A 24513-nucleotide genomic window follows, 5' to 3' on the forward strand; every position below is an offset into this window, starting at 1 on the left:
ACCCTTACGCAGGTCAGATTTTACACGTTGGTATTACCATCCCGTCTGAAATAACTCATAGAATATTAACTATCTTCGCGGTGTACGGCTGCGTTTTATGAACTTTCTTTGATGAGACAATAGGGAAAACAATCTCAATGCAATATGATAGGAAACATGTACAAAAAGCCCAATTAAAAGTAAATCAGACAGTGCAAAAATGAAAACCAGGAAATGGGAGGATAGAGCCTCAACAAAAGAAAAGTTGTAAATAGGAGAAAGGGGAACACATAATAAATGGTAGAGAATGAGACAGAATAGGGAAGATGAATAAAAGTGAAGAGATAAAATTGAAAAAGGAAAATAGAACAAAAATTAAAAGGACAAAATTAAAAGTTTTTCAAATAGAGGCACAGTTATACATTCATACAGAAAGACATACCAAGGCATTTCACCAAAAAATGTGCCATTGATTAAAAAGTAAAAACCTGTAGATGCTAAAAATCTGAAATTTAAAAAAAAAGAAACCGCCAAAAATACTTTGCAGCTTCAGTAGTGTGTTAATGGCCTTTCATCAGAACTGGGAAAAGTTAGAAATCAAACACATTTTCCGTTGTGGAGAAGGAGGGGTGGAGTGAACAAATGGCTTGCTTGTGATAGTTTAGAGACCCAAAAGAAACTAGGGCAAATGGTGGTGTTGTCAGCTGAAATAGAGATGAAGGCTTGTTAATTTTCCAAGACCTGTCCAGGAGAGATTTAAATAGGACATGTCACACATGATGCTAAGTTAAACTAATCTCCTCTGCCTGTACATGATCGATATCCTGCCGTTCCCTGCATATCCATGCGCTTATCTAAAAGCCACTATCGTATCTGTCTCTACCACCAGCCCAGCAGCGTGTTATAGGCACCCACAACTGCATTAAAAAAAACTTGCCTCATACATTATTAAACCTTTCCTCCTCATACCTTGAAGTTGTGCCCTCCAATATTTGACATTTCCACTCATAGAAAAAAAATTCTGACTGTGTACCCTAACTCTGACCTCATGGACCCATATACTTCTATCAGGATGCCCCTGACCACCGACGAAAAACACTCTGTCCAACCTCTCCTTCTAGCTAATTGCCTCTAATCCAAGCAGCATTTTGATAACTATCTTCTGCATCCCCTTCAAAGCCTCTACATCCTTCCTGTAATGGGATGACCAGAGCAGCACACAATACTTCAAGTGTCTCCTAACCAAAGTGGTATAAAGCTGCAATATGGCTCCCTGACTTATGTTCAATGCCCTGATTGATGAAGGCAAGCATACACCATTTTAAACACGAAGGTACACAAAATTGCTGGAGGAACTCAGCGGGTGCAGCAGCATCTATGGAGCGAAGGAAATAGGCGACGTTTCGGGCCGAAACCCTTCTTCAGACTCAGGCGACGTTTCGGGCCGAAACCCTTCTTCAGACTGTACGTCGCCTATTTCCTTCGCTCCATAGATGCTGCTGCACCCGCTGAGTTCCTCCAGCAATTTTGTGTACCTTCGATATTCCAGCATCTGCAGTTCCCTTTTGAACACCTTTTTAAACACTCTATCCACTTGTGTTGCACATTCGGAGAGCGGTGGACTTGGACTCCAAGATCCTTCTGCACATTGATATTCGTTGCCATTAACTTTAATTTTTCCACTAACACTCTACCTGTCAAAATATACTTGCTCAGATTAAGTTCCATCTGCCATTTCTCTCCCCATATCTGTAGCTGATCCTTTGACTGCCTTCTTCTGTCCACAACTCCACCAATTTTGGTGCATTCTGCAAACTTACTATCCAAACGACCTACATTTAACTCAGTCATTTACATAATTCACAAACAACTGAGGTCCCAGCACAGATTCCTGCAGAATTACATCTGTCACAGACTTCCAGCCAGAATAACACTCTTCCCGCACAACTTTGTCTTCTACGAGTAAGCCAGTTCTGAATCGAAACAACCAAGTCACTGTTGATTCTCTGGACCTTAGTCTACTGCATCAGCCCATGAAGGAATTTATCAAATACCGTACCAAAATAATGTCAACAATATCCACCGCCTTCCCCTTACTCATTGCCACCTCAAAAATTTGTATGACATGCCCTGCTAAGGACAGCAATACTGACCTTAACTAATTATCTTCCAAATGATAGTAAATCCTACCTAAGAATCCACTCCATTAATTTCCCAACCACTGACCTATAATTTCCCGGATTACCTCAACTTCTCTTCACAAACAAAGGAATAACATTGCCTACACTCCAGGACCTCAAATGTGGCTAAAGAAAATGCATAGATTATTGCTAGGTTTCCTGCAATCTGTCATGCCTATTTCAATGACCAACAGTGCCCTCCATAATGTTTGGGACAGATCCATTATTTATTTATTTGCCTCTGTACTCCACAATTTGAGATTTGTAATAGAAAAAAAATCACATGTGGTTAAAGTGCACATTGTCAGATTTTATTAAAGGGTATTTTTATACATTTTGGTTTTGCCATGTAGAAATTACAGCAGTGTTTATACATAGTCCCCCCATTTCAGGGCACCATAATGTTTGGGGCACAGCTGTCATGTAAATTGGTCATGTTTAGTATTTTGTTGCATATCCTTTGCATGCAATGACTGCTTGAAGTCTGCGATTCATAGACATCACCAGTTGCTGGGTGGCTTCTCTGGTGATGCTCTGCCAGGCCTGTATTGTAGCCATCTTTAGCTTATGCTTGTTTTGGGGGCTAGTCCCTTTCAGTTTTCTCTTCAGCATAAAAAAGGCATGGTCAATTGGGTTCAGATTAGGTGATTGGCGGCCGCTCAAGAAATCACAATTTGTAGCTTTGAAAAACTCCTTTGTTGCGATAGCAGTATGTTTGGGATAATTGTCTTGCTGCAGAATGAACTGCCGGCCGATGAGTTTTGAGGCATTTGTTTGAACTTGAGCAGATAGGATGTGTCTGTACACTTCAGAATTCATTATGCTAATACCATCAGCAGTTGTATCATCAATGAAGATAAGTGAGCCAGTACCTTCAGCAGCCATACATGCCCAGGCCATAACACCCCCACCACTGTGTTTCACAGATGAGATGGTATGTTTTGGATCTTGAGCAGTTCCTTCTCTCCTCCATACTTTGCTCTTGCCATCATGGAAGCATAGAAAATAGGTGCAGGAGGAGGCCATTTGGCCCTTCGAGCCAGCACCACCATTCATTGTGATCGTGGCTGATCGTCCCCTATCAATAACCCGTGCCTGCCTTCTCCCCATATCCCTTGACTCCACTAGCCCCTAGAGCTCTACCTAACTCTCTCTTAAATCCATCCAGTGGTTTGGCCTCCACTGCCCTCTGTGGCAGGGAATTCCATAAATTCACAACTCTGGGTGAAAAAGTCTTTCCTCACCTCAGTTTTAAATGACCTCCCATTTATTCTAAGACTGTGGCCCCTGGTTCTGGACTCGCCCAACATTGGGAACATCCAGTCCTTTTGGGATTTTATATGTTTCTATAAGATCCCCCTCATCCTTCTAAACTCGTGAATGCAAGCCTAGTCTTTTCAATCTTTCCTCATATGACAGACCCGCCATCCCAGGGATCAATCTCGTGAACCTACGCTGCACTGCCTCAATCACAAGGATGCCCTTCCTCAAATTAGGAGACCAAAACTGTACACAATACTCCAGATGTGGTCTCTCCAGAGCCCTACACAACTGCAGTTGTCTGCAGATGTGAACATTCTTTTGAGTAATGCTGTTGGTAAGAAGTCATAAAGGGGCCCAAAGATGAGATTGGAATGCCAACCCCCAGAGATAACAAGAAAGGGGGAGGGTGTGTGAGCTGGCCAAGGTACAATTATCATTTGTCAAGGGTGACATTTATTCGACCCTTGCGTGCTGGGAGAATAGGAGATGTGTGTTTGCAAAGATAGAGTAAATTCATACTTTAAGGTTTGTAATGTAAGATGATGTTAGTTAATTATATGATTTGTAATGAGAATATATGGGAAATATATTGTGCTTTAATTAGGATTATAAACATTAGACCCCTGTGTTGAGATCTGTAGTTTAAGAGGTAACATTCTTTCCCAAGACCTATAGAGTTTAATGGGAACAATGTCTTATTTATATAAATTGAGTGACCACTGTATCTCTTATATTTTGAGAAATGGGTTCTGGGAATTGTCTACTTTTCTTGGATTTCACTTGGAATGAAACGACTGAACAAAGAAGTCAAAGGCACATGGCAAGGCGAGGGGCCACGAGGGGAGGTCATGTGATCACCTATATCAGTTGCAAATATGGAAATGTACTGGGAAGGAGGGGATAAGTGGGAGCAAGTGATTGGCTGGTAATGAGGGAATGTTGGCAAATGATTGGATATGGAAATGTAACAGGGGTGGAGCATGCTGAGTTGAAAGTGGTATAAAAAGAGATGATCCTTTGTTTGTAGGTCAGAGAGAGCGCCACGTGAATTGATGACATGGGGGAATCCAACTTTTGTTTGCAAATAAATGTTTAAACTTCTTGAAGAATTCTTCGTGTGGCCTGAATTAATTTGAGTATTGAAAACCACAACATAATCAACCCCGTACCAGAGACGGTCAATTAGGATGGTGTGGTCGACTGTATCAAATGCTGCGCTGAGGTCGAGAAGGAGCAGGATTGCAGTCGCCGGAGTCAATGGTGAGAAGTAAGTCGTAATGTACCTTCAACAAGGCAGACTCTGTGCTGTGGTGGGCCCTGAAACCTGATTGGAAGTTTCCAGGATGGTATTTTGGTGTAGGTAAGGCATAAGTTGATTTAAAATTACCCTTTCAAGGACGTTTGAAAGGAAAGGCAGTTTGGAAATAGGCCTGTAGTTGCTAGGCAAGGTGGGGTCTAGGTTAGGTTTTCTCAGGAGGGGCTGGACCACCGCATGCTTGAAGCAGATAGGAACAGTGCCAGTGGCCAGAGAACTGTTGATGATGGCGAGGGTACTGGGAGATTGGCTATCGCAATGACATCCTTCAGAAGGGCAGAGGGGACAATGTCGAGAGGGCAGGTAGAAGGTTTCATAGTGGTGACCAGCTTTACAAGGGAGGGTAGAGTAACGGGTTGGAAACAGTCTAATTTTGAAGAACAGACCAATGAGACAGTTAGGTCACAGATGGGAGGGGAAATATTCGTTCTGATGTTCTTTACTTTGCTGGTGAAAAATGTAGTAAATTATTTGCACTTAGCAGGGGACCCAGCTTAGCTGGTACTGGGGACAGGACATATGTCAGAGGTAATGGTACTAAAAAAGGACCTTGGAGTTATGGGCGTTTTTGGAAATAAGGTCGGGAAAGTATTGTGTTCTCGCAGACTTTACTGCTTCCTGGTATTTGAGAAGATTGTTTCTCAGGAGTTCAAAGGAAATTTGAAGCTTATCAGATTTATACTTCCGTTCTGATTTTCTGTACTCTCTTCTTAGGGCTCTGGTGATGTCATTGAGCCAGGGCCACCCTTTAGGCTTAGGCTTTTTCATTTTAAGAGGAGCAACAGAATCCAAGATGGAAGAGCAAGTGGTGTTGAATAAAGAAATGAGGTCGTCAGTGCTGAGATGGATGGTGCAGATGTCGGGGGCGGTTATGAGAGCCTCAGAGAACTTACTGGCAGTCGAAGAGTTTACGTAGCGGGAGTAGTGAGCAGGGAGATGGGATTTTGAGGGAGAGAAAGGCAGAGATGCATCAAATATAATTGCACTATGATCAGACAGACAGGCATCAATAATTTCTGTATTACAAATTGGGAGACCAGATGATAGCACCAGGTCGAGTGTATGGCCAAGCTTGTGCGTGGGTGTAGCCTCTGTATTGCTGTTCATGAAGTCTTCTGCGGACAGTGGTCATTGACAAATCCACATCTGACTCCTGAAGAGCATTTCTGATCTGACGTTTCTTCTTAATGATGTTCCAAACAGTTGATTTTGGTAAGCCCAAGGCTTGGCTGATGTCTCTAACAGTTTCATTCTTGTTTCTCAGTCTCATAATGGCTTCTTTGACTTTCATTGGCACCTTTGATCCTCATGTTGAGAAACAGCAATAAAAGTTTCCAAAGGTGATGGAAAGACTGGAGGAAAGACTAGGTGCCGAGAGCTGTCTTATACCTGCATTAAGGAGGCAATTAAACACACCTGAGCAATTACAAATGCCAGTGAAGCCATGTGCCCCAAACATAATGGTGCCCTGAATTGGGGGGACAATGTATAAACACAGCTGTAATTTCTACATTTCTACTTCAAATTGTGGAGTTCAGAGGCAAATAAATAAATAATGGGTCTTTGTCATGAACATTATTATGGAGGGCACTGAAAGATGGATCCCATCAGGCCCAGAGGATTTATCTATCTTAAGGCTCTTCAAGAGCCCGAACAATACCTCCTCCTTTTTACATATTCCCGGAGGGCTTTTCCTCCTCCTCTTAATGTTTGTAAAATTAGAACACTCGGTTCATCCTTTTCCTGCTTTTTCAGTAAAAAACATTAAAAAAATTTAAAATGTTAAAAATATCTAACTGCTTCTCGCCCATAGAACATTGGTGAACATTCCATCATGTGATGTCACAATGCCATCCCTCACAGATGGCCAATCGCAATGGATCTCATTTACATATGCCTTTGCTCCAGCCCCAGCCCCGCCCCCCCGCCTGATGTTGCAGCACCTTCCATTGTGTGATGTCACAATGCCATCCCTCACAGATGGCCAATTGCAATAAATCTAATTTACAGATGCCTTTGCACCAGCCCCGCCGCCTGTGTCGAAGCGCGTGATCACGAGTGTGGGAATAGAGGGAGGAGTGGGGGTGGTAGGGAGTGGGGAATAGATGGACTGCCCCAACCCCTCCCCACTCTTCCCCCTCTCTCCACAACCCTTCTCTCCCTCCCTCCACATTCTACCCCCTCTCCCCATCTCCCTCCTCCCCTACTCCTACCCCTCCCCCCCCCCCAATCTTCCCCCTTCTCTCACCTCGCCCATCTCTTCCCCATTCCCTATTCCCCTCACCCTCTCTCCCCCTCTTTCCTCACCCCTCTCTATCTCCCCCTCTCCTCACCCCTCTCCCCATCTACCCCTCTCCCCCTCTCCTCACCCCTCTCTCCCTCTCCCTCTCCCCTCTCTCCATCTCCCCCTCCTCATCTACCCGTCTCCTTCACCCTCCCCGCTCCCCTTCACCCTCCCCACTCTCTCTCCATCTTACCACTCTCCCCCCCTCTCTCCATCTCCCCCCTCATCTCCCCTATCCCCTCACTCCTCTCTCCCCTCTCCCTCTGCCCCCCTCTACCTCCCCCTCCCCACTCTCTCCCCCATCCCCTCCCTCTCCCCACTCTCTCCCCATCCCCTCCCCACTCTCTCCCCCATCCCCCTCTCCATCTCCCCCTCTCTGCCCCATCCTCTTCCTGCCTCTCCACCCCCTCTCCCCCCACCCCCTCTCTCCCCTCCCTCCCCCCCCTCTCTCTCCCCCCCCCCCCCTCTGACTTTCTCTGCCCCACTCTCTTTGCCCCTCGAGATAGGGTGGGGATGGGGTAAAAGGAGCCAATGAATAACATTAATATAATATAAAGGGGGGTGGTTAGTGTGTGTGTGTTTGAGGGGGGGGGGGGGGGGGGGGGGGGTTAGTGTGTGTGTGCGCTGGGTTGGTTAGTGTGTGTGCTGGGGTGGTTAGTGCCGCAACCTCCCCCCCCCGCAACCGCGTGTTGAATGGACGGGACCCTCTCCCTCCCCACTCTCTCCCCCCTTTCCCCTCCCCTCCCCATTCTCCCCCCCTCTCTGCTTCCCCCCCTCGTTCCCCTCCCCACTGTCTCCCCCCCCTCCCCTCCTCCAACCCTTCTCCCCTCCTCCAACCCCCTTTCCCCCTCCTCCCTTCCCCCCATCTCTCCACTCCCGCTCCTCTCTCTCGCCTCATCTCTCTCACCTCCTCTCTCCCCTCTACTCTCTTCCCCCCAACTCTCTTCCCCCTCCAACCCCTCTCCCCACTCTCTCCCCCCTTCCCCCCTCCCACTTCCCCCCCCTCCTCCTCTTCCACCCCCCCTCTTCCCCTTACCCCCCCTCTCTCCCTTCCCCCCTCTCCTCCCCATCTCCTCCCCCTCTCGTTGTCTCCTCCACCTCCTCCCCCCCCTCTCTGTGTGTGTAGGAGGTGGTTAGTGTGCGTGTGAAGCCGCAGCAACCCCCAACCCCCTGCAAACGCGCATTGGAGAAACAGACCCAACGGGTCTGCACTTGGTCGAGTAACTATTAAAACCAACTATTTGTTGGTTTGGAACGGGTTCTATTTCGCGAAAATTCGTTTAATCTGTTTGCGAATTTACTCCTCCATCCTTTGCCGTTACGGAGAAATTTTTACATATTCCTGTAGAGTTTTTCCTCTTCCACATTTTGTTTTGAAAATTAGAACATTTGGTTATTAATTTCCCTGCTTTTTTAGTAAAAAACACCAAAAAAAATTAAAATCAAGCTGATGCATGTCACCGTGCCATCTCACAGATGTCCAATCACAATGGCTCTCATTTACTATGATATGACATCACAATGGGACAAGGGTATGAGATTGGAACCTTCAGGTGGTCCCACTAAAATCAAACAGCTGCATGAGTCACAGCCATCTCACAGATGTACAATCACAAGTTCAAGTTCAAGTTCAAGTGAGTTTATTGTCCCCACTTCTGCCCCCCCCCCCTCCACTTCTACCCTTCCTCTTCGCTCCCCCCTCCACATCCTCTTCTCCCCCCTCCACCCCCTCTTCTCTCTCCCTCCCTCTCCTCTCCCCCCTCTACTCTCACTACCGTCTACCCTCTCCCTCTCTCCCATCTACTACTCTCTCCCCTCTGCTCTCTCTCTCCTTCCCTCCCACTGCCTTTCCCCCCCTCTCCCCCTTCTCTCTCCCCACTTCTTTCCCACCATCTCTCTCCCCCCTTCTCTTCCCCCCTCCCCTCCTCAACTCTACCACCCTCTCTCCTCCCTCCCCCACTGCCCCCTCCCTTTCCACCTCTTATTCTCCTCCCCTCTCCACCCTCCCCTCCTCCACCCCTCCTCTTCTCTCTCCCCTCCACCTCCCCTCCACCTCCCCCTCCTTTTCTCTCCCCCCCCTCCAACTCTCCTCCCTCACCCCCTCCTCTCTCTCCCCTCTAATCTCTCTCTCCCTCCCTCCCCCTGCCATTTCCCCCACTCCCCCTCCCCATTCTCTCTCTCCCCATCTCTCACTCCCCCTTCTCTCTCGCCCCCCCTTCTCCCTCTCCCCCTCCTTTCTCCGCCCTTCTCTCCCTCTCCCCTCTCCAATATCTCTCCACCTCTCCCCCCTCCTCTCTCCCCCTCCAATCTCTCTCCACCTCCCCCCCCTCTCCTCTCCCCCCTCCCCCTCTCCTCTCCCCCTCCCCCACCCTTATCTACCCTCCTCACCCACCCCTCTCTCCCCCTACACCACCCACCTTCCCCCTATCCATCTCCTCTTCACCCTCCCCAATCTCCTCCCCTCCCCCATCCCCCTCTCTCTCCCCCTCCCCCTCCCCCCCACCCATCTCTCCCCCTTCCCCCAATCCCTCTCTCCCCTTCCCCATCCCGCCCCCACCACTCAGATCCCCTCCCCCACCTCCTACCCCTCTCTCCCCTTCCCCCCTCCCCGCTCTCCTCCCCTCCCCCATCTCCACCCTTCCTCCTCCCCCTCTCCTCTCACCCCTCTCTCTCCCCCACTCTCCATCTTCCCCTCTCCTCACCCCCTCCTCCCCCCTCCCTTCTCCCCCTCCTCCTCCCTCCCCCTTCCCACCCCCTCCCTTCCCCTCCCCACTCCTCCTCCCTTTCCCCTATCTCCACCCCACCCATCTCCCCTCCTCCACCCTCCTCCAACCCCCTCTACCCCTTTCCCCCCACCAACCCTCCCCTCCTCCAACCCCCCTCTCCCCTCCTCCAACCCCCCCTCCCTTTCCCCCCACTCCCCCTCCTCTCTTCCCACCTCTCTCCCCCCCGTCTCCCCCTACCCCCCTCGTGTACGGCAGGTGGTTAGTGTGCGTGTGAAGCTGCAGCGCCCCCCCCCCCGCAACCACTCTCTCCCTCCTCTCTCCCCCTCCAATCTCTCTCCACCTCTCTCGCCTTCTCCCCTAACCCTCTTCCCCTCCTCTTCCCCCTCCTGCACCCCTTCCCCCCTCCCCCACTCTCTCCCACTCACCCCTCTCTCCTCACCCCTCCCTCATCACCTCTCCCCATCTCCTCCACTGCCCCCTCCCTCTCTCCCCTTCTACCCCCCCACCCACCCATCTCTCCCCAATTCCCCTCTCCCCATCCCTCCTCCACCACTCACATTTCCTCCCCCACCCCTCTCTCCCCTTCCCCCCTTCCCCGCTCGCCTCCCCATCCCCCACTCTCTCCCTTCCCCCTCTCCTCCCCTCCACAATCTCTCCGCCATCCTCACCCTTCCTCCTCCTCTCCCCGCCCCTCCCCACCCCCTCTCTCCCTTCCCCTCCCCACTCTCCCCCCCTCTCCTCCTCCCTCTCCACCCCACCCATCTCCCCTCCCCCCCCACCAACCTTCCTCTCCCCCCCACCAACCCTCCTCTCCCCCCCACCAACCCTCCTCTCCCCCCCCTCCAACCCCTCTCCGCTCCTCCAACCCCCTCCTCCAACCCCCTCTCCCCTCGCCTCCCTCCCTTTTCCTCTCTCTCCCCCTCCTCTCTCCCCACCTCCTCTCTTGCCCCCTCCCTATCTCTCTCCCCCCTCTTTCCCCGCTCCTCTCCCCCTCTCGCTTCCCCCCCCTCGTGTATGGCAGGTGGTCAGTGTGCGTGTGAAGCCGCAGCCCCCCCCCCCCCCCCCCCGATCACACGTTGAGGGAACGGGACCCAGCGATCTCCCCTCCCTTCCCTACCCCGTCTCCCCCTACCCCCTCCCACCGCACGTTGGGGGGGAACAGACCCAGCGGGTCTGCACTTGGTCCAGTAAAGTAAATTAAAACAGTAAAATAAACGATCAGAAATAAGTAACTTTTTTCTTGATTCTTGAATTATTTCTAAAAGGTTTGTCAGAAGTGTGATAACACTTCATTTAAGAAGCTTAGCACTCACTATCCAGGGTACACCAGACCAATTGATTAACATATATCACACCACCACGATCATTCATTCTACATTGGGGCTGCAGCATATATATTGAGCAAGAAAAATGGAACTAATCACCAATAACTCTTCAAGAACTCCTCTTATACCAAAGATCTATACCAACATGAAACATAGGAAGAATAGGTTGATCACAATCCTGAGAGCTACAAGTTTACTTTTAAACCGCACACCATTCTGATACAGAAAAACAATGACACACCTTGCCATCATTGGATCAAAACTTGGCTCTTATCTCAAGCATTATGAAAGTATATTCAATTCTTAGTCTTTTGAATTGTAATCTCTCCCACCAGTACCTTTGCAACATCAACTGGGGATGAGGAACAACTATCGATGAAATATTGATGAAAGCAGCTACAACTAATGCAAAAGTTAAAATAAAACAATTAAGATATTTCTGATCGCACCTGTGGCGGATGCAGTTGCTCCCATCGTGACACTGCTGTAAGGTGGTGGTGGTACCTCCGTTTCAGATGGCAATGTTTCAGAAGGAGCCATGGGAACATCTGGCTGAATTGCTTCAGGTGACTGTGAAGAATCATCTTCATTGTGCAACTATTAAAAGAAAAACAATTTCAGTACATCTCAGATTTTTTTCTACCATCTGCAATTTGGTCACATGTGTTCTTATGCAAGCGAAGAACCTGTTTGTTATTGGTTTCCTTCTGAATTATTTAGATTCTCCAAGGTCAGTTGCTAACAATAGCAGCACTTAGGATCAGCTGCATCTATCTTTGATTTGAGGAGACCCCCAGAACTCCTCATCGAGATTTCAATACCATTTGCCATCTGTTTCTTAACTGACCCGTGATAACATGCAATGATTACAAAATTCAACCGATTCTCAGCAAACCTCCCACCCTGATCTTCAAATCTAGTTCCAATTCTAGCAGCACCCAATTAATGCAAAGTAAACTTCACTGACAACACCAAAATGAAGGCAGGGTTAATTCTGGATGTGTTTTTGGCTTCACCATTCCAAAATGAAGAGATTAACAACAGCACCACTGTCATCCACTTATCCTATGCACCTGAGAATGGACCTAAATTCGACACACTTGTTCGTTAAGTGACATTCTCCACTGCTAGAATAGACCCCACTTTCCATCATAACGTTAAGTTGCTAACCAAGTTGCATAACGCTAACCAAGCAGATGGAAGATGTCTATATTTTGGGAGGCACATACTAAAAATAGTGCAACAGTTCATTCCAAGCCCCATTCTATTATTGATACCATTGCATTTAAAATTAGACCGAAGGAGGATTCCAGAAGGGTCCCAACCGAAAGTGTTGTCAGTCCATTCTCCCCACAGATGCTGCCTGCCCCACTGGGTTCTTCCAGCAGCCTTTTTTTTGCTCTGAGATACGGATACTGTTCTGTGGTATCAAATTCATGCTCTCACTCTTTTATCAACTTGGTTTAAACAAAATTGATGCTGCACCTCACCAATTGTCTTTTTTGCATGAAGGAATAAATCCCCAACTTAAAATGGGATAATTTGTTTTGTTTTTTCCAAAAAGCTTATAAGAAAAAAACTAATTCCATCTGCACTATTTTTTAAATAATAAATTTGCTCCAGACTTCCCCCAAAAAAGTCCTAGCCTGGAGAAGCCACAGTGTAATGCTATGCCCAATGAACAACAGAACCATCATGGGAAAAGAAGCAAACAGAATCATAACAACAGCTCAATTCAAAGTACTGCTGCAGTTCTGTCACAGCCAATGAGAAAAGGTGTTGGATAAAAAAGTTACCATATCATCATCATATCTATCATAACTATCTATCTATATATTAAAACTGTGTGTGTGTCATTTTGCATGTGAGACGTATCTCCTCGAAAACCAGACGCAAAAACGTAGAGATTTTTACAATTTCGGTAGGGATTTAACTTATGAGTTCTGAAATCCACTCCTTGGTCAATTATTTCCTCAGATTTTGAATTAAATTGTTCACAAAACTCAATATTTAAAATCTAAACGGCGCTCACCAGCTGCTGATGTCACAATGCCTACATGCCCACCAATCCTGGCCCACCTGTGTCCTGGCCCTGGCCCCCCCCCGGCCTCTGTGGATTAAAGGTGCAGAAAGATCGAGAAAGTTCTGCAAAACAAAGATTCTACAGTTACGTTCCCCTGTAGCTTCTTTGTTCTACAGATCTCGGGGCAGCGACTCCTCACGCGCTGAACTTCTCCTCATAAGTTCTGCAGCTCCGTTCCGCTACCGCTGAACTTTCTCCTCACAGCCGCGAAGCCCCGCCCGCCTGCGCACCCCTCCCATCCCCTGCGCGCTCATTCCAGCTGTTGGTTTCCAGAGAGTCACAAGCCGGTGCTTCTTTGTTGTCAACGCACGCTCGTGGACGAACGCGTCTTGCTTTAGCGGCTTTAAAGGGCTGTTGTCAGCTGGCAGTTATCAACGGCTGCCGGCATCACGAGGCCGAGTTACGTCAACACCCCAACCCACCCCACTCCCCCCCCCACCCCCCCTCCCCCGACGCGCGCTGGCATTTGGCTCTCCGACTCCTTCTCGAACGAGCAAGTTCTGCAGATCCGGAAGACAAGCGAGATCCTGGGGAGGTGAAGAGGGGGAATGGGGGGAATTGAGGTACAGGAGGGAGTAGGGTGGGAGAGGGGGGGAATGGGGGAGGTGAGGAGGGAGAGTGTGGGAATAGAGGAAGAGGAGGGGGTGATAGGGAGTGGGGAATAGATGGACTGCCCCCACCCGTCTCCCTCCTCCTCCCCACTCTTCCCCACGCCCCCCCCACTCAGTCACATTTTCACCTCCCGTTGTGCTGCGGACAAAAGATCCAGAGGGAGTAATGGCCGCCAGGGCCACGTTCTCATTGCGTGCCCCGCGCGATGATAAGGGCCGCCGCCATGTTCTACGATCGGGCGGGGAAGACGGAGAGGGTTCAGAAGCAAGCCGGTTGCCTCCGGCTGTGAGCGAGCGACGCCCGTGCAGCGCGTGAAGCCCCGCCCCTCCCCCCGCCCAGCTGCCAGTTTCCAGAGTTAACCCGGTTCTATCTCCGTTCTCCGCAGCCCACTCACTCGCCCGGCTCACCCACCTCTGTTCTTTAAAAGGGGCAGAAAGATCGAGAAGGTTCTGCTGCAGACCCTACAGCTCAGCTCCGCTATAGGATTTTTGTTCTGCAGATCGCTCACGCACACTGAAAAACCTTCTCCTCACTGCTGGCGCAGCTCGTGAAGCCAAGCCCTTCCCATCCCGCCTGCCTGCTCATTCCAGCTGTGGGTTTCCAGAGAATCAGAAGCCGGTGAGAGTCAGAGGCCCGATCGTCTTACCCCGCCCCGGCCCGGCTCTGTCACGCTGGTGGGTGCGCTTCCCTGAGCGGAAGTCACGATCGGCTGATCTCCCCGCTGCTTTTCACCGTCCTCAGATCGCTCCGTGCCTCGCTCATGCGGGCCCACGCGATCTGCTGCCCCGCATCTCTCTCGCGCTCTCCCCCCTCTCTCGCTCTCTCCCCCTCTCGCCCTCTCCCCCCCGCTCCCCCTCTCCTCTCCCCTCTTTCTCTCTCCTCTCTCTCTCTCTCTCCCGCCCCTCTCCCCCCCCCTCCCTCTCCCTCACACCCCTGCCTTCCCCACACTCCCTCCCCTAAACCCCCTTTCCCCTCCCCTCCTGCCTTTCCTCGTGGCCCCGCCGCTCTGGATTAATGCAGCTGCTGTCAACGCGCATGCAAAGTTTTCCACGAGGTACGTTAGCCCCCCCTCCCCCCATTCTTCAAAAGGCGCAGAAAGATCGAGAAAGTTCTGCAGAACAAAGATTCTACAGCTCAGCTTCGCTATAGGATCTTTGTTCTGCAGGTCACTCACGCGCTGAAGGAGGTTCTCCTCACTGTCGGCGCAGCCTGTGAAGCCCGCCCCTCTCATCCCCTGCCCGCCCGCTCATTCCAGCTGTGGGTTTCCAGAGAGTCAGAGGCCTCTTCTGTCTCTCTCCGCATTTCGCAGCCCACTAACTCGCCCGGCTCCCCTCTACCACCCCCCCCCCTTCTTCTCACCTCCTCCCCTCTCCTTCCTCCCTCTCTCCCCTCTACCTGTCACAGGGGAAGACCTCCTCTCCGGTGAGGCCCCCACTCTTCCCCCCACCTCTCTCCCCCCTTCCATTCCCCCCCCCTCTCAGCCCCCCTCTCTCTCTCCCCTCTCCCCCCTCCCATCTCTCGCTCCCCTCCTCCCCCCCCTCACCCACCCTCTCCGCATCCCCACCACCCCCCCCCCCCCACCCCACCCCGTCTGTCTCTTGCCCTTCTGTCTCTGCCTCTCTCTCTCTCTCCACATTCTCTCTCTGCCCTCACTCTCTACCGCCCCCCCCCCCCCCCCCCCCCATCCCTCTCTAGACGCACCTGCGAGTTGGGGCTATGCGTCAGTGGATAGGGCGGTTATGGGGTAAAAGGAGCAAATTAATAATATTAATATAATATCAAGGGGGGTAGTTAGTGTGTGTGTGGGGGTGGTTAGTGTGTGTGACGCCGCATGCCACCCCGCCCCCCCCCCCACCCCTCAAACGCACGTTGGGGGAACAAACCCAACGGGTCTGCACTTGGTCTAGTTATAATGGAAATCTCTGATCTTGGATGTGGATGTATTTATTTATGTGTGCATTTATGTGTTTTTCTGTGATTCGCATCTCCTCAAAAACCGTGAAATTTACATATTCCTGTAGAGATTTACCTCATGATCTCGAAAATCGCCTCATCTGAAAATTTGATTAATTATTTCCCGAGTTTTTTACTAAAATTGTTCACCAATCTGAGATCTTTTAAAAATCTAACGAGCTGAAGTGAGCTGGATGACATCACAATGCTGGGCACTGTTTTCCATGAGCTGCGAGTTAATTAAATCCCCCCCCCCCCCCCCGCGTAACTCGGACTCGGCCGTCCGCAATACCCCACCCTCCGCCTCAGGGCTCTGGATTACGTATCCCCCTCCCGCTGAACACGCAGTAATTTGGTTGGGCTTCTGAGAGCTTCAGATGTCCCGCAAGGTCCCGCGAGGTCCAGAGAGGTCCCGAGAGCTGCAGAGTTTTCAACGCGCAGCCTCCTGGGCACTGTTTTCCACGAGCTGCGAGTTACGTTAACCCCCCTCCCCGACTCGCAGGCATTTTGTCGGCTCCCGCTCGGAGTCATCTCGCACTCGGCCGAGGGCTTCAGAGGTGCCAAGAAATGCCGAGGCCCGCCGCCCGCTCGCAGTCGGCCCCGTCCGCGCCACCTGCTCACAGAGTTCAAGTCCGCCCTCTCCCTCTCTCCCCCCCTCTCTCTCTCCCCCCCTCTGCCCCCTCCTCTCCCCCACTTCCCCCTCCTCTACCCCACTCCCCCCCTCTCTTCCTCCCCCCCTCCTCCATCACCCTCCCCCTCCCCAACTCCCTCCCCCGTCTACAACTCCCACCCCCTTCCCCTCAACCCACTCCTCCCTCCCCCTCTCTCTCTTTCTCTGCCCCACTCTCTCTGCCCCTCGAGATAGAGCGGGAAGGTAAAAGGAGCCAATTAATATTAATATAATTTCAAGGGGGGGTGGTTAGTGCGTGTCTGGGGGAGGTGGGTGGTTATTGTGTGTGTGACGCCGCCCCCGCCGCGCGTTGAGGGGACGGGACCCAACGGGTCCCCCCTGGTCAGGTACTTATTAAAACTCTGATCTTGTATGTGTGTGCATATGTGTGTGTATATATATGTGGTTGTCTTTACATCTTTGCAAAAACACTCCGCGGTAACGATAACATGTTTACATATTCTGATTGACATTTTTCTCCTCTAGGCAGAGATCACCTTCCCTGAACATTTTATGGTATATTTCTCGACTTATTCTTGACATTACTGATTAAAAGTCTAAAAAAAAAATCAAAAGACTTTGAATTTAAAAAAAACCAGCTTCAACTGATGACGTTACAATGGCTCGGCTAGCAGTGATCAGCTTCACTGAAGATTTCCATCATATATTGAACGTGGAGGGAACAGGTGACAGGTAGGGAACAGGCGTGTTGGGCAAGCAGACCCAACGGGTTTGCATTTGGTCTAGTATTTACTAAAACTCTCATCTTGTACGTGTGTATATGTATATATGTGTGTGTCTTTATATTGGGGGACCACTCCTCCCGTGGGGGCTACGGGTTAGTGGTCCAATATTGTGTTGGGGAACGGGTTGCGCTGGGGGACCAGGCCTCCCCTGTGACAGGGTCCAGTTGGTCTGTACTTATTAAAAGTCTGATCTTGTACGTGTGTATATGTGTGTGTGTGTGTGTGTGTGTGTGTGTGTGTGTGTGTGTGTGTGTGTGTGTGTGTGTGTGTGTGTGTGTGTGTGTGTGTGTGTGTGTGTGTGTGTATATGTGCAGGGCTCGAAATTAACGGTTACCCGTTTGCCAATGGCCACCTAAAGTCCCACCGGGCAAACTAAAAGCCCTGTCATTTTGCCCGGCTTGGCAAGCACCCGGGACACCCACCCGGGAAATCCAATGCAGAATCACTCCCTGGAGCTGGAGTAACTCTTGCTTCTTGGTTTCCTGGTCCTCCAAAAATATTCCAAATGGAATTTAAACTGGAGGCGGTGGAGGGTGGACATAAGCAAAAAAGGGTTCTTGGGGAAAAAGGAGCTACCTTAAATTTCTTTCTCTTTCTTTCTTTGAAAATCTTTTTATTGTTTTTTTTTTCCCAAAAAAACAAAAATAAAACATAAAAAAGCAAAAAGAATAATGATAAACATAACAATGATATTGGTACATAGGGATCAGGATTACATTAATAACAGGTATAACCTAATATGAGACCAATGTCAAAATACACATTGAATATAGACCTCCCGTCTATGTAAATATAGTTAAATCTTTAAAAGAAAACTTATAAATGTAGGAAAAAAAAAGATAAAAAGACAAGGAAAAAAGGAAAAACAAAACCCCCCTAAACTAAAGAAAAAAATAAAATAATAATAATAGTAATAATAATAAAATAAGAATAAAAATAAAATAAATTAAAAAAACTAAGCAAAGCAAACAGAATCTGAACCGAGAATTTCGACAATTTAAGTCTGTTTGTCGCCACGTCCGTTCCACCCTATAGAGGTAAAATAGTTTTTATAAAGGTTAAAGAGGGAGCAAATTATGAACCTTAAATTTAGTTGCGTCTGGTTGGGTAATTATGGTGGGGTGAAGACTATTCCATGCTTTAATTGTGTGGTAAAACTCCATGGAGCAGCCAGCATCTCCGGATAGAAGAAATTGGGTGGCGTTTCGGGTAGACACCCTTCTTTAGAGTCCCTCTGGTTTTAGTGTTTTTAGTTTAATTTAAAGATACAGCGTGGAAATAGGCCCTTTGGCCCACCGAGTCCTCGCCGACAACCTGTACACTAGTTCTATCCCACACATTAGCGACGTAAGTCAAGAGTCAAGAGTGTTTTATTCTCTCACGTCCCAGTTAAAACAATGAAATCCTTATTGCAACAGCACAACAGAACATGTAAACATAATGAAAGAGCAAATAGTCAAATCTAATAGTCAAATCTAAAATGGAGTTGTTGTTCTTCTACAAAAGCATGGAATAGTAGAACAAAAAAAATGGCTCGGTGCCAAATCTGAATGCCTTTGTAAATTATATGAAACACAATATGGAGGACAGGTTGTGTTTTCAATAAAAACATTAAGATGGCAGCCTGCAGTTATAACATGTGCTTCTTCAAGGCCATAAAGAAGCCAAGATTGAAAAAAATAGCTGACGCTCCAGAGATAAGTAATAACTTGTCATTGGATGAGCTCAATTTGGACCCAGCTTTCCTATATTGTGAAAGGCTACAGAATCTTTCAGTCATGCCATATTCAGACTTGGTAGGAGTGTTTTACCGATAAGAAAAATGTATAATTGTGCTAACTCGCTTTAGTTCTGTGAATGGGAGCCCGAGAAGCACTAAGCAACATTTGTGCTCATTGTAGATCTTACGACTTAATTAAAGATTGCCATGGTCTATCTTCAACGTTTGTTGCTATCTGCTTTTTAAGAAACAAACTTTGACAATGGTACTCTGTAAACAATGTTATAAACGAGAAAACAAAACAGTGTATATTTACATATGAATATATAACTATATATGTGTGCGAGTGTGAGTGTGCGTGTGCGTGTGCGTGTGCGTATAATATATACACACAACACAATTTCCCTCCTGGGATTAATACAATTCTATCGTATAGTATCGTGTGTGTAGGAAGGAACTGCAGATGCTGGTTTAAACCGAAGATAGACACAAAAAGCTGGAGTAACTCAACAGGTCAGACAAAATCTCTGGACAAAAGGGAAAATATTACGTTTTGGGTTGGGTCTGAAAAAGGTTCCTGCACACCTTTGTAATGTGGAAGGAAACAAGAGCACCCGGTGAAAACCCAAGCGATCAAAGGAAAAAGGAGCAAACTCCATACAGACAGCACCCATATTCAGGATCAATTCCGGGTCTCTGGCAACTTTATGGCCAATGTACTGCCCCATAGTCTTGAACTGAATTAAAACATACAGTAGTTGTAAAGGGAGACAGAGATTTGAGGCTGGAAATGGATAGTCTATTTATTTTTAGTAACCAAAGTTATCAACATATAATCTTTTTGTGTTGGAAAATAAAATATAGTAGCACAGCTGGTGGACTTGCTGCCTCACACGCCAGAGATCTGTGTTCGATCCTATCCTCGGGCACTGTGTGTTGAATATAGCACATTCTCCCTGCAAGCGTGTGGGTTTCCTCCCACATCCCAAAGACGTATTGGCTTTGTAGTTTGACTTGTCTCTGTAAAATTGCCCCTAATGGGTAGGGAGTGGGTGAGGAAAGTGGGATAACAGAACTTGTGTGAATGGGTGGTAGACAAAAAAAGCTGGAGAAAATCAGCGGGTGAGGCAGCATTTATGGAGCGATGTTTCGGGTCGAAACCCTTCTTCTGACTGATGTCGGGGGGAGGGGGGGGTGGGCTGGAAAAAGAAAGGAAGAGGCTGGAGACTGTAGGAGAACTGTGAATGGGAGAGGAGGAGGGAGAAAGCAAGGACTACCTGAAATTGGAGAAGCCAATGTTCATACCGCTGAGGAGTAAACTACCCACGCGAAATATGAGGTGCTGTTCCTCCAATTTGTGGTGGGCCTCACTCTGGCCATGGAGGAGGCCCAGGACAGATTTGGAATAGGATTTGGAATGGGAGCCACCGGGAGATCAGGTTGGTTATTGCAAACTAAGTGTGTAATGTATTCATGCATATTCATGTATATGCTAATGAGTTGGTGTTGTATATAAGTAGGGAATGTTGGGTAATAAATCTCTCTTGTGATCCAGGCAGCCTGTGTGTAAGTTGTTTTTCATTCTGCTGTCCGGAATATAACAAAATTGGCGACGAGGATGGAATAGAGTTTGTGAACTCATCCTTTAAATACAGTGCAGGACTATTTTGCAACACGCAGTATTGTTTAACATTTTAAACAGTAAATACGGAGTTGTGTCGCAGTTGTTTGCGAGCTGGACATGAGAGGCCTGCAGATCCGTCTATGCGGGGGACTGTAGTTTAAAACAGCAGCTGGATAAATCGGCGAGCGTTTGTCAGGCTATCTCTATGTTGTGTCTATGTGGCAAAATGTCGTCCTTGGGGTTGTATAACATTTTAGACTGAGCTTTTTTGTCGAAATCCTCAAGGTGAATAGCCTTTGTACAGCTAAGTTTCAGGTGAATTGTTACACCAGAACAGACAGGAATTCGGGGTTTTTGAACAGACCTTTTATTTAAAAAAAAGAGAGAACGACACGATGGCAGAGTCCATGAGCTACATTGGAAACATTGGCACTTTTGACAAGAGAGCCGTTCAGCTCCTATATGGACAGAGCAAACATGTTTTTCACGGCAAACAATATATTGGAGATTAGTGGTGAAGGAGAGATAGTGACTGAAACATATAAGGCCGTTTGCGAACGCATGAAAGCGATTCTGCTCACGGAGATCGGTCCTGAAGTGTACGGCACTCGTGAATCTCCTTGCACCCTTAAAGGCAAAAGACGTGCCATTTAATGACATTATAAAGAAGTTGGAGGAGCACTTCAACCCAGAGCCTCTGGAAATTGCAGAAAGCTATAAATTTGGCACTAGAAACCAGAAGCAGAATGAGGCAATCAATGAGTACATTGTTGCCTTGAAAAACTTAAGTTTACACTGTAACTTTGGAACCTTTCTTGGACGAGCACTACGCGACAGATTTGTTTGTGGTCTAGTGAGTGGTTCCCAACCTTTTTTAGTTCATGGCCCCCTTGGGCTCTTTAATTTTTCTGTGGCCCCCCCTGACATTATTAGCGGAATTTGCCATCCATATCACTGGTCTAGTGGATGAACAAATTCAGTCCAAACTGATGAACACTCCAGATCTCACATTCGAGAAAGCATGCAAGATTGCTACCACAATGGAGATGGCACCAAAGAATGCTCGCGGGTTTCGTCCACCACGAACTGCAGTGGCCGTTCACAGTCACAAGGCAGTGTCTATGGCCAAACCAAGAAGCGCTAAACCAAAACCAAAGTATGGTGGTGAGCCAAGTTCAGCCAGCTGTTATCGTTGCAACGGTAAACACTCATCCCAATTTTGTCAGTTCAAAATGGCCAACTGCCAGAAGAAAGGCCATATCGCCTCAGCATGTTGGGCCAAGCTTAAAACAGGAAACCAACAATCTGCAGGAATCAAGCAACAACACCGGAGAGTTCACAACTTGGAGGTGAACCCAAATGTAAATGAACTTGGGTTGTATACCATTTATGCAACCAACATCAATAAGCCTACAACCAGCCAAGGCAAGGACTTTCGAACTAAACTATTGATTAATGAACAGTTAATCGATGTGTATTGACACGGAAGCAGACTGTTTGGTCATGAGCAAAGACCTGTACGAAACAAAGTTCCAACAGATACCATTGTTTGAGAGTAAGGTCAAGCTGAGAACCTACTCGGGCGAAGTTTTGGAGACTTTTGGACAAATGAACTGTAAAGTTCAGCATAATGGTCAGTCAGTAACACTGCCCATCATAGTAGCCAGTTACAGAAATAAACCAACCCTCCTCCTTGGAAAGGATTGGCTGAGTAGAATAGAATTAGACTGGAAGAACATTTTCAGCGTCAATTTGTCAGAATCACGTCTTGAAAACGTCATAAGCAAACATGCAAACATTTTTGGTGACAGTTACACGGGAATAGCAGGGTACTCTGCACACATTCGACTTAAGCAAGATGTGAGACCTGTGTATTGTCGACCAAGACCTGTACCATATGCACTAAAGCAACAAGTGGAGGTAGAACTCCACAGATTAGAACGGAATGGAGTACTCGTGATGACAGACCAGAGTAACTGGGCAACGCCAATTGTGGCCGTACCCAAGGCCGATAAAACTGTTCGACTATGTGGTGATTACAAAGTCACAATCAACCAAGCCGTTGATGACGAACAATATCCGTTAGCAACCTCGCAAGATCTGTACGCAGAAGTTAGCAGAGCAAGAGTCTTCACTAAACTGGATTTGTCTCACGCTTATGCCCAACTCAATGTCGATAAGGAAAGTCAGCAGTACTTGCTTGTATTCGCATACAAAGCTGCCCTATGGTGCGAAATCCGACCCGAAAATATTTCAGTCTGTCATGGACCAAATATTACAAGGCATTCCGCACTGTGTGTGCGCAACCAGGATGACCTACTGATATTCACAGAAGGCATGGTAGAACATCTGGAAATCCTCGAGCAAGTTCTCACACGACTGAACTGCCACAATGTCAAACTGCGTCAAAGTAAATAAATGTTGTGTAATAAATCTCTCTTGTGATCCAGGCAGCCTGCGTGTAAGTTGTTATTCATTCTGCTGTCCGGAATATAACAGAGTGGAGGTGTTGTGAGAAGCGATCGCCAAGCCTGCGCTTGGTCTCACCGAGGTTGATCATACGCTGAATAATCCAACCACATTTTTATTTGGAAGTGGAAAGAAATAGAAATTGCATTCATTGCAATGTGTAAAAAGAGTTGAGATATTGTATTATAATTTTGCTGCATGTCATTGTGGTATATATCATGTCTTGATTGGTGAATATGTTTAGTTTTTGACTTTATTTGAAGCAGAAATAATATGTGAATGCTTCATTAAGCATAATTCCGATTGGTAACTACGCAATTCGTCCAAGCACATTATCGCACGCATCATGCAAGCAGTCTTAAATGACAACCTAAACTATCATTTGGCAACCTAAAAAGCTGCCTAGGTTGCCCGGCTGGCAACAGAGCAAAAAAGTTAAGTGAGAGCCCTGATGTGTGTGTATATGTGGTTGTCTTTACATCTTTGCAAAAACACTACGCGGTAACGATTACATTTTTACATATTCTGATTGACATTTTTCCCCTCTAGGCAGAGATCACCTTCACTGTCGATTAGTAACCCTCCTTATTTGACATTTCATTGATAAGCCCACAACGGTGGGCGGCGCGACTCACGTCACAGTGGCCTCTGCAGTCCATCTGTCTTTTTATTATTTTTTGTCTTGTTTCAATGTAGTTTTTATTTTTTTTGACGGGGTATGTGTGTGTGTGGGGGGCGAGGGGGTGGGAAACTTTTAAAATCTTTCCCCTGCACGGAGAACCCGACCTTTTCCTTGTCGGGTTTCCGTTGTCGTTCGGGCTGAGCAACGTGGAGCGGCCTCCAGCAGGAACGACCTAGGGCTCCAGTCGCGGAGCTGCGGACCTACTCACCATCGCGGAGCTGACCGAGTTCGGAGCGGGAGGCGCGCTGCTGCGAACGGACCCCCGGAGATTCGGAGGCTTACCGCAGGTCTGGTGGACAGTAATACCGGGAGCCCGCGGGTCCCTGCTCGGAGACCGCTTTTCGGGGCTTCCGCAACGGCGACTTCACCCGCCCGAGTTGCGGGGTTGAAGAGTGCCTGGAGCGGGGCCTTATATCATCCCCCGGCGCGGCTTGGAATGGCTGTGGGACTTTGCTAGCGCCCGCTGGGGGTTCCAACAAGACCCGGAGCGCGGCCTTGCATCACCCGGCGCGGCGTTAATGGCCGCGGGTCAATTACCATCGCCCGCCGGGGGCTTTGACTCTGACATCGGGAGGGGAATGGGGAGTGCAGGGGAGGGATAAGTTTTTGCCTTCCATCACAGCGAGGAGATGCGCTGTGATGGATGTCTGTGTAAATTGTGTTGTGTCTTGGGTCTTTTTCTTGTGTGTATGACTGCAGAAACAAAGACAAATAAAATTGTATTGTATTGTAACATCTCCCGAGGGCTCAGCGATGATACCTGGCATCCCAGTTACACCCCCCTCAATTCCATACCGTCCTGTCTTCATCTTGAAGCCCAATTGTTATCTCTCCTTTTGATCCAAATCAATTGCTGCTTTTTTTCCTCCAGAATTTGATAAT

At 48.2% G+C, this 24513-nt stretch overlaps 1 protein-coding gene and 1 long non-coding RNA gene across 5 annotated transcripts in view; one reads left to right on the forward strand and one right to left on the reverse strand.

Moving 5' to 3' along the window:
- Positions 1-24513, reverse strand: part of ndfip2 (Nedd4 family interacting protein 2) — an 80745-nt gene that overhangs the window by 33202 nt on the left and 23030 nt on the right. For all 4 annotated transcript variants that reach the window (XM_033022938.1, XM_033022937.1, XM_033022940.1 and 1 more), the window contains exon 2: positions 11522-11669. In XM_033022938.1, coding sequence (XP_032878829.1) covers positions 11522-11669 — 148 coding nt within the window. The remainder of the gene's footprint in view (positions 1-11521; positions 11670-24513) is intronic.
- On the forward strand, positions 598-5114 carry LOC116974484. Its single transcript, XR_004412373.1, has 3 exons — positions 598-608; positions 3909-4134; positions 5104-5114. It is a non-coding gene; the product is annotated as an uncharacterized LOC116974484 (long non-coding RNA).

This window comes from Amblyraja radiata, chromosome 6 (assembly GCF_010909765.2).
Source record: "Amblyraja radiata isolate CabotCenter1 chromosome 6, sAmbRad1.1.pri, whole genome shotgun sequence".
Classification (NCBI taxonomy): Eukaryota; Metazoa; Chordata; class Chondrichthyes; order Rajiformes; family Rajidae; genus Amblyraja; species Amblyraja radiata.